This window comes from Nicotiana attenuata, unplaced genomic scaffold (genome assembly GCF_001879085.1).
Source record: "Nicotiana attenuata strain UT unplaced genomic scaffold, NIATTr2, whole genome shotgun sequence".
In the NCBI taxonomy this organism is placed as follows: Eukaryota; Viridiplantae; Streptophyta; class Magnoliopsida; order Solanales; family Solanaceae; genus Nicotiana; species Nicotiana attenuata.
Window position 1 is genome coordinate 183208 of NW_017672207.1, and position 11213 is coordinate 194420.

Here is an 11213-nt window from a genome sequence, read left to right on the forward strand (position 1 = left end):
CTTGGTCTTTTATCTGGTTCCATACAGAAAGTTTGTTAGATCATCAAAACATAGCTTAAAAGACTTTAAGCCCATCAATTTCTCCCTTTTTGATGATGACAAACTTTTAACTGGCCACTGAGAGGATCCTAAGGGGCACTAGAAGAGGTAGGCTTGGTAGAGGAGGCAGCAATAGTTTTGAGAGCTAGGTCCATGCAGGTAATTGCAGACAACTGTTAGTCAAATAGTTTCTCCCGCAGGTTCTCCACTAGTTGCCTAAGTCCAGAACTTGTCTCATACCTGCCATCTCCTAGATTGTCGGGGAAGCGTGCGACCCCACAAGACTTTTTCTGAATTAACTCTTCTGCCCAAGGCCACTGTCACTTAGAATGGTCTTCATTGAACCAGGTCCTCCCACAGCTTCGCACTTTTGTTTTCTAGATATTTCAATAAAACTTCCCATTCATGTTTGCAACAACCACAATGTCACCCTCAAACAGATCTTTCTCAGCCACCCCCTTTTGTAGATCTTTTCACTAAGGAACTAGGTTCCTTCACAGCATCTTTATCAACCTCAACCACTAAAATGTGTTTATCAGCCACCCACTTTTTTTTAATACTCTGCTTACTCTTCTGCAAGGCACACTCAAAAGCCTCTTTCTTCTACAACCACCTGGTTTGTTCCAGCTAAAAGAGAATCAGCTTCTTCAACAGATTCTTCTATGACGGTGTCATGAACCGGAGACTCAAAAAGCACCAGAGTTCTTTCATCCCCTAAGAATGGAGTTTCTTCCCGCTGAGATTCAGGAACATAGGAGAAGTAGGGTTTGCAACTCATGGATGTGAGACTGGAGATGAGGTGACTGGAGAAGAGTAGAGGTGACTGGAGATGAGGAGGAAACCGGTATGGGTACAGTAGTATCAGGGATAGTGAAGAAGTGGGTTTCCGGTGATGGTGTTAAGGGAGGAGGAGTTGTGGGAGTGATGTTGATGGCAAGAGAAAAAGACGATTATTTGTTGGCCATGGTGAGAGAAGTGATAGAGAGTTCTGAAGGAAAAATTAAAGTGATGCAGAAGGAGACAATGGTTTAGAACTGCTGGTCTGAAAAGTCGGATGATGTGGCAGTTGAATTAATTTTGCTATCCTTTTTCTTTGAACAAGCATGCGAAAAACACATTACTACTAACCTGTGGTGCAGGAACCAGGTTCCTGACCTATTTTTGTGAAAGGGTTTTTGCAGCTCTCCTCCAAAGTTCAACACTGTACCTTTAGCTTCTATGATCATCATGCGTGTTTACCTGCAATGGTATAGATGTTAGTTAGGCCTAGTCAGAAAACACTTTAGCCAATTTTACCTTAGTGTGACTATCACAGTCATGTCGGCAGAAACAGGTTCTCGATTAGGTCCAAGTAATCCCAATGCCATCTTGTTTCTCAAAGTATTCCCTGCTCAGAGCTTTGTGAAGATATCTGCAATCTGATCTTCCGTGCAACAAAAACTTATACAAATAAGACCCTTTTCCCCATAGTCGCTTGATCCACAGTGAATGAGCACATCACTTAGCAGCTGCAACATATTCTGCTTCAGCTGTTGAGAAAGCTACTGAGTTTTGTTTCCTTATACCCTATGAGATAAAGCATGACCTAAGGAAATGAGCCATTCCAGACGTGTTATTCCTGTCCACCAGATAACCTGCATAATCAGCGTTAGCATAACCAATAAGGTTGAAAACTGTCCCTTGAAGGATAGTACGGAACCAGGTTCTGTGTGCCCAAATATCTCAGAATTCTCTTAGCAGCCTTCAGATGAGATTCCTCAGGATTTGATTGGAACCTTGTATGTAATCCCACACTGAATACAATGTCTGGCCTGCTGACAGTAAGGTAGAGTAGAGATCCAATGATTCTTATGCTTCCATATCAATCCTTTTCAAGAGTTTGCATTTCTAACTAATACATGTTCCCTTTATGGACTGCTTCACTTGAAGACCTAGGAAGACATTCAGTTCCCTCATCGTACTCATCTCAAACTCACTTCCCATGAGTTTAGCAAATTCTTCACATAATGAGTTAGTTGTAGCTCCAAACATGATGTCATCTACATAAATCTGATCAATGAGCAGGTTCCTTCCCCGTTTCTTCAAAGATAATGTATTGTCAATCTTTCCTCTTGTGAAGCCATTTTCCATGAGAAACTGGATAGTCTCTCGTACCATGCTCTAGGGGTCTGCTTCAATCCATACAGTGCCTTACCAAATTTGAATACATGTTCAGGATGTACATGACATTCTAAACCTGGAGGTAGCTTGATATAGACTTGTTTTTGAGAAAACCATTCAGGAAGGCACTCTTCACATCCATTTGGAATAGAGTGAATTCCATATGTGAAGCAAAGGCAAGGTGGATCCTAATAGCTTCCATGCGATCTACTGAAGCAAAAGTCTCATCATAATCGATCCATTCCTCCTAATTGTATCCTTGGACAGTGAGCCTTGCTTTGTTCCTTGTAGTATTTCCATGTTTATCCAGCTCATTCCTGAATACCCACCCGGTCCCTATGATGGTTCTGCCTGAGGGTCTAGGTACCAGGTGCCATACCTTGTTTCTTTCTTTCAACAACACCATTTTGTTGTGGATCCTTGGTGCTAAGAGGTTGTTAGTGATCCCATTTTCGTTACAAACTCATCAATTTGACATTGTCAAATTTTATCCCATGATCTGATCTAATGCATACAACTCTAGACTCCATCTTTACCTGAATTTTCTTTACAAAGGCCACAAATACTTCAACAGTTTCATGTTTTGTTCTGAGAAAGAGAGTCCATGTGAATCTGGAATATTCATCCACGATCATGAAAATGTATCTTTTTCCTCCTCTGCTTTGCACCCTCATAGGTCCACACAGATCCATATGCAGGAGCTCAAGAGGTTTTGAGGTGCTCACATCTCTTTTTGACTTAAAGGAAGACTTTACATGTTTTCCTCTAGCACAGGCATCACAGACTTTTTGAGTTTTGAATTGTGACACAGGCAGACCATGGACCAGGTCCTTCTGAATTAGTTTATTCAGGAGGGAAAAGCTTGCATGGCCCAGTCTTCTATGCCATAGTTCCGCATCATCGCCAACCGCCTTCAAACAACTCAGATCACCACTCTGTAAGGATTCAAAGTCAGCAACATAGATGTTCTTGTATCTTTTGGCCACCAGAACTATTTCACCAGTCACAAGGTCAGTGACTATACATATTTTGGACAAGAACTCCACCTTGTTTCCTTTATCGCAAATTTGAGAAACGCTCAAGAGACTGTACTTAAGTCCATTGACGTAGTACACATTTTTAATAAAGTGAGTGAGTGACTTCCCAACTTTTCCAACTCCAAGAATGTACCCATTTTTGCCATTGCCAAAGGATACACTCCCTCCTTGCAGGGCTTTTAGTGAAAGAAAGTCTGTGGTGTTCCTAGTCATGTGTTTCGAACATCCACTATCCATGTACCATTGTTGATCGCTTCCCTTCACTGTTCCCTGCACAAGAAAATTAGGAGTTAGTTTTAGGAACCCAAACAAGTTTGGGTCCCTTGTAGTAACCAAGAGGATGAATAAGAGCTCTCTTAGTCCATGCAGGTAAAGTGCGTTTTCTGTAAGTGGAACCTGGTCCCTCTTTTGTGGTCACAGTTTCAGCAGCCACTTTATCTCTTGGAACTAACTGATTCTTGGCCTGGACACTTTCCATGGAGTGCCCGCTGTTCCCATATTGGGTACGAGGCCAGTTATCCAATATAGTGGCATTCTTACTGTGAGGGTTGTAAGGATCTTTCTTCCTTGGGAACCTTACTGTCCGCCACTTTTCACTGTCATTAGTGAGCAAGGTTGTGGTAGCTTTTACGGACCAGGTCCACTTTAGAGACTTTTCAAGATCATTCATTACTTTTTCTAAATTGACTTGGAGAAGCTCGTATTTCTCAATTTCAGCACTCATCCTACATCTCAAGGCCTTCACCTCATCTTCAAGCCTAGAATATTCCTCACTAACTCTCCTTTCTTTTTTCTGAGCTTTCAGGTTTTGACTCAGTCAAGGGCTTTACTATCTGTTCCCTTAGGTCAGCAGCTTCTTCTAAGAGATCACTATTTTCTTTTCTAAGAATTTCAGTGATTTTCTTTTGATTAGTAATAGCAGCCACTAGATTTTTTCTAATATGTTCAGATTCTTCTAGTTCTAGGAACAAGGAATCCCTATCCTCCGCAAGACTACAAAAGGCAATAATTAAAACATCAGCTAAATACATGAGTTTTTTTGGAGAATAGGATTTCAGATTTTTCTAAACATCCCTGAAGTTTACCTCTTCGTTGCCATTGTCTTCTCATTGTCTGATTGAGCCATCAAGGCAAGCATTGAGTCGTGTCCAATCTCCTCGCCTTCAGCTACCATCATAGAACTATCATCAGTGTTAGATTTATCTTGTTGTTCTTGTGTTGTTCCCTCATAAGCTACTTGCAAAGCCTCCCATATTTCCTTGGCAGTGTCGTATGTAGAGATTCTATCATACTCTTTAGGTCCGAAACCATATATCAGAATTTTCTTGGCACGAGAATTCTTCTCTACCGCTTTCTTGTCTTCTTCAGAGTATTCTCTGCAGGAATTTCTTATTGAAAAAGGGAATTCATTTAGTACCTTGATTGGAATAACGGACCATCGCAGATAGCATCCCAAAGCTTATAATCCTCAGCCATGATGAAATCATGCATTCTAGCTTTCCACCACCAATAGCATTTTCCATCAAACTTGGGTGGGTGATATATGGATTGACCTTCTTCAAAATTTAGTGGAGCCACCATGAGGATCCTTCCTAGGTGTTAACCTGATAGGAGGAACCCGCTCTGATACAAATTGTTAGCTTGTATGGGTCCACCAAATCGTAGAGTACCTGGTCCTCCACAAGTTTCTGCTGAGAGCACTTAGTAAGGCAGTAAGTAAATGAGGCAGAAGATCTTTACGTGGAAAAATCCCGCACAAGGGGATAAAAAAAACACGACCTACCCAGTAGGATTTTAACTTCACTAACTTGTAATCTTACCTATTACATGCCACTTTACAATGCTCCCGATTGTAAAGACTTCAAACTAACTTGGCACCTTTACCACAAGCCCCTTTGTGACTATCCTAGTTACAAAGGCTTTTTCTAACTTGTGGTGCTATCACCACAAGCCACTTTGCAATACTACGATTACAAATACTTTTCTTTACAATAGAAGAGAAAAAACAGAATGCAAAAAAAATTGAAAAATAAGAAAAAACTAAAAAAGAAATTAGAGGCATGTACTTACTTGAGAATCTTGTGAGGAATGGAGCTTGGGTAGCGGTTGAGTAGAGAAGAGGGAGAAGGAGAGGAGATTTGGTGAAGTTAGAAAAACAAATTGGAGAGAAGATGGGGGAGGGGAACGCTAGTTTGATTTGGGGAAGGGGGAGGGTTTTAGATGTGTTTTTCTTGAGCCGAGGGTCTTCTGGAAACAGCCTCTCTACTCCTTCGGGGTAGGAGTAAGATCTACGTACACACTACCCTCCCCAGACCCCACTAATGGGATTTTACTAGGTTGTTGTTGTTGTTGTTATTTGTTTAAGGGGGAGGGGAAAAGAGTGGGGGAGTGGGTGGATGAGGGGGGGAGTTAATTAAAAAAAACTTGATTAAAAGGGGAAAAGAGAAAAGAAAAGAAAAGAAAAAAAATTTAAAAAAAAATTACACCTGAACAGCGCCAGGTTCGCGGCCGGATTCACGGTAAAATCTGTGGCCGCGGACAGAACATCTTCAAAATCCGCGGTCAGATCCGCGGCTGCGGATAGGCATCCCAATTTTTTTTTTTGCTTTTTTCACTTTTGCCTATCTCCGGGATAATTTCGTCACCCCGAGTCTTTCCGCTACGCATACCTTCGTTCCTGCACCTTAGTAGATCGGTCAATATTGTCAGCGTTCAAAAATCAATTACAAAAAATAAGAATAAAGAAAAAATAATGGGTTGCCTCCCAAAAAGCGCCTAATTTAACGTCGCGGCATGACGATTTACAACAAACCATGGGTTGCCTCCCAGGAAGCACCCGATTTAACGTCGCGGCACGATGCAGGGTTTCATTATTACTCTTCGCTCATATATTGGGGCTCTTCCAAAGATATCACCACTCTGTCCCCCTTTTCTGTGACCATTCCAAGGTAATGTTTCAACCGTTGCCCATTCACTGTGAACTTATTTGTTCCATCTTCAGATTCAATTTCTACAGCTCCACTTGAGAACACTTGCACCACTCTGAAGGGTCCTGACCATAGGGACTTCAATTTACCCGGAAACAATCTTAGTCTCGAGTTGTATAGCAACACTAGATCTCCTGATTTGAAGTTCCGATCTAGAATATGCTTATCATGCATCATTTTCATCCTTTCTTTGTACAATCTTGCATTCTCAAATGCATGGAACCTGAATTCCTCGAGTTCATGTAACTCAGTGACTCTACTGGTGCCTGTGGTCTCCATATCCAAATTCAACTGCCGTAGTCCCCAAAGGGCTTTATGCTCGAGCTCTACCGGAAGGTGGCATGCTTTTCCAAACACCAATTTGTATGGTGACATACCAATTGGAGTTTTAAATGTTGTGCGGTATGCCCATAATACATCATCCAGCTTCTTTGCCCAATCAGTCCTTATCGCATTCACTGTCTTGGTTAGGACACTTTTGATTTCTCGGTTTGACACTTCAACTTGCCCGCTTGACTGTGGGTGATAAGCGGTGGTCACCTTATGACGAACTCCATACTTTTCCAACAACCGTACGAACGCTCTATTGCAAAAATGGGTTCCACCATCACTGATTAAAACTCTCGGGATGCCACAACGTGTGAAGATGTTTTTCTTTAGAAAGCCTGTCACCCCCTTTGCATCATTGGTTGGGAGAGCCACAGATTCAACCCATTTGGAGACATATTCAACTGCCACCAGTATGTATTTGTTACCATATGAGCTGACGAATGGCCCCATAAAGTCAATCCCCCACATGTCAAATACCTCCACCTCTTGGATAGTAGTCATTGGCATCTAGTGACGTCGAGATATGTTGCATGTCCTTTGGCACTCATCGCAACTTTTCACCCAAACATAGGCATCCTTGAACAGAGTTGGCCAATACAAACCCGATTCCAACAACTTAGCTGCTGTCTGAATCCCTCAAAAGTGTCCACCATATGGTGAAGCATGGCAAGCCTGCAAAACAGAAGGTTGATCTTTCTCGGGGATACACCTCCAAATCATGTTATCTACACATTTTAAAAAGAAGAGGTTCATCCCAATCATAAAACCGACAATGGCGAAAGAACTTTTTCTTTTGAATTGAAGAGAGTTCATAAGGTACAATACCGCTTGCTAAATAATTTGCAATATCAGCATACCATGGTGTCTCCTCCATTGTCACTACTAGTAATTGTTCATCCGGGAATGTCTGTGTTATATCTTCAACATCTACCTTCTTTTCAGCTCCTTCCAACCTTGAGAGGTGAGTCTGCTACCTGGTTCCTATCCCTTTTCTATCACGGATCTCCAGATCGAATTTTTGTAGCAAAAGAACCCAGCGGATCAAGCGTGGCTTTGACTCCTTCTTTGCTACCAAGTACCTAATTGTTGCATGGTCAGTATAAACAATAACTTTTGAACCAATCAAGTACGACCTGCTGGTAATGAGGTGGTTGGTAGGCCAACTGTTGCTAGTGCTGCTGTTTATAGCCCTGCTGCCTTTGATAAGGCACGACTTGGCCTTGTGGTCGTGCTCCTCCTGGATTGGGTTTATGATATGGCTGGTTTGGTTTGTACTGCTGGTTTGATGTTGGTCCCCATTGTTGTCCACCTTGCCTCTAACCTCCAAAATTATTGACATAATTCATGTCCTCTCTAAAATCCTAGTTGTCATTCTCTCCACTCCACGAGCACACATATGACTGGTTTATGCAAGGAGTGCATAAGCCTCCATTTGTGGTATCAACAATGTGCACCTGTTTCATACCCATCTCATCGATTTTCTTTGTTAGCAAGATCATCTGGGTCATAAGAGTGGCTATGTTTTCTGCATTTGTGTTGTTTGGGTCAAGAGCGACAGAATGCATTATTGGTGTGAGTGTTGTGTCTCTCGTCATCCAGCCTGAAGGCCCGTTGAGTTCTTAAGAATCATAATATTTTTTCGTCTAAATGATAAAATGGATTTCTTTTTCTTTTCAAAAACTCCATTTTTCTCATTTTTCTGATCATGTTTTTGAAAAATTCACTATTCGGACCACCTCTTCTTTTTCTATGATAGTATCTATCGGTACTTTCAAAGTTGGAAGAAAGAAGGAATCACTCAATTTCTTGGCTACTATAATATATTAGATATCGTGCAAATCCTTTCTATACTAATCTAATGTAGAACCTTACTCTCTCTATTAATTTTCAGACATCTTGTCAAGAAGAATCTTACATTCTGTGAAGGTTTTGCTCAAGAATGCACCCCCGACAGAAGCATCTACATTGGCCTTCAGACTGTCAGCCAAACCCATATAGAATCTCTGTCCCAGCATCTGATCCGGAATGCCATGGTGAGGACACTTCACCAACATACCCTTAAACCACTCCCAGGTCTCTTGCAAAGTCTCAGTCGGTTTCTGCATGAATAGCAATATCTCATCTATCTGCCTCGCAGTTTTGTTGGGTGGATAAAACTTGTTTAAGAACTACTTGACTAGTTCCTCCCAAGTAGCAATGGAGTTTATTGGGAGCGAATTCAGCCAAGTTTGAGCCTCCCCGGCCACTGAGAATGGGAACTGTAATAATTTGATTTCCTCAGAAGTCACATTTGGCTGTCTTTGAGTGACACATATTGATAGAAAGTTCTTCAGATGTTGTTGTGGGTCTTCGATGTATGACCCGGAGAACAGCCCTTTATTCTGCAACAAGTGCAGTATGTTTTTGGTAATCTGGAACGTCTCCGCTTGTATGGGAGGAAGCGCAATCGCTGTGACCAGGTTATCAGCAGTTGGTTTCACCCAATCGTAAAGAGCAGCTTCCAGCACAAGAGGTGCTACCACTCTGACGTTTGGGTCATCTCGATCATTCCTGTTGTTCCCGTTGATGTTGACTACGTCATCCATTTCAATTTCAATTTGTTCGTTTTGTTTCATCTGTTTGCTCTTCTTGTTAGCCTGGTTCAATGTCTAAAATGCTTTCTCGGGATCTGAGAGTCCTTCAAAGAGTTCACCAGTTCTCAAAGAGCTTCTAGGCATGCACCTGAGTCACAGAAGAGTTCAACCGTGAGAATTTCAATGGAACTATTGTTTAACACCACATAAAATTGATCTAAACTAGTAATCCTAGCAATTCTTCCAAGTTGCAATAAATAACACTGTTAGTTCCCCGGCAACGATGCTAAAATTTGATCACGCCCAACTATGCCTTATAAAAAGTACTAAGCGGTCGCTGCAAATATATAATCCGGTCCAGTTCGGAGTCGAATCCCACAGGGAACTAACCTATTTACTACAACTTTTAACACTGCTAATGACAAGCTCAAACAATTATCGGATACAAGATTTTTAATGGATAATGAGTAGAATTTAGTTAACTAAGGAAAAATAATAATAAAACTAGCAATAATCTAAAATAGAGTTGAATTCAATGGTAAAATGGTCTAGGGTTATTGATTTTCCCAATTGTCGAATTAATTCCTGGCACGTTAGCTATAATCTCGCCTTAACACTCTATAAGAAATATGAGTTCTGGGTTACCGCAATTATCTCTCGATCAATTACGACAATTTACTAGAAACATTCTCTCGAACTACTCTAGTTAACAATTTATGCAACTCAGAATTATCCCACCAAAGCTTCGTTATCTCTAACCCTGCTTTTAAATTCAAGTAATTAATCTCTTAACTTACCCGAAAGTGGTGTTGTTCAACAACAATCTAATCAAGTGTTCTTTCTCAAGCAACACAAGGTAACTAGACACGATTAATCGAGGGCCCTTTCAATTAATCACAAGACAACACGTAGTTGAACAATCATAGAGTAAAAACGGCTCAATTATATCAAAACAGAATCAAGACTTCATCCAACAATTGGTTCCATCAACCCTAGATGACGGGTTTAGCTACTCATACTAAGAGATAAAAATTCACTATATAAAGTCATAATCAACAATGGAATTAAAAAGAAGAAGATAAAAACTCTAAGAAAATTGTCTGTCTTTCTTCCGTGTTCTTGCCTTCAAAATCTCTCTCAAAACAACTCTTTTTCTCTTTTGGACGAATTAGGCTTCATATAGGTTTAGGTTAGGCGCCCTGAAAATTACATAATTGACCATGGGTTCTTGGCTCCTGTTCGCGGCCGCGGATTGGACCGCAGATTTGGCAATTGTTCTGTTCGCGGCCGCGGATCTGATCGTGGAGCTGACCGCGGAGCTGGAACTTGCTCTTCTTTCTCCTTTTCGACCGAGCTATCCTCCGATTGGCCTTCCACGCTCCATATTGACTCCAAAACACTCTTTAGCTTCTTCCTAGCTCGGAGTGGCTCCTGCAAAATGTAAAACTCTTAATTAGAGCATTTTGTTATCTTTTACATTTAAACATTGATAAAGTGCGACCAAATTAGAGTGTAAATAGTATCTAAATTGCATAATTGTCGTCTACTATCAAAAAGCTATGGTCCGACAAGAAAAAATATGACGCATATGATTAAATAAAAGATTGTATTCTAGCAAAAAAATTCACACCCAAAGGAATTCAGCTTATATACCATAACAAATGAAGATATTAAATTACTTATGAACTGCATATCCCAAAATAGTAATCTACCTTTTACCTTTTTTTATATGCCAGGCTATTGTCGAAATTTGACAATCAATTCATTAAAATATAAAATCTTTCTATGCAACTACTGTCGTGTATAACTAAGCGGCTAAGAAGAGCAAAAAAAAGAGTTATAGAAATTAATAAAACTTAGATGAAAAAGTAAAAGGAAAGAAAAAAGTTTACCGAATTTCAAAGGTGTATAATGGTGGTGTGCCAGAGATGAAATCAGATAAATTGTTGAATTGCGTTAGCTTATAATTTAGCAATAAATAAAGATAGAGAAAATGCTCACGTTTACTCGAATGCATTCTGCAATAAGTGTTGAAATTAAAAGGAAAAGCAACCCAAAGGTTAGAGATAAATTATTCTAGCTCTGCA

At 40.6% G+C, this 11213-nt stretch overlaps 1 protein-coding gene across 1 annotated transcript; it reads right to left on the reverse strand.

The window, feature by feature from the left end:
* Positions 1-6109: 6109 nt before the first annotated feature.
* Positions 6110-7054, reverse strand: LOC109212322. The gene is made up of 2 exons (XM_019375952.1): positions 6659-7054; positions 6110-6514 (listed from the first exon to the last, which is right to left on the reverse strand). The coding sequence occupies exons 1-2, from the start codon at positions 7052-7054 to the stop codon at positions 6110-6112; spliced, it is 801 nt and encodes a 266-aa protein (XP_019231497.1).
* Positions 7055-11213: the final 4159 nt, after the last annotated feature.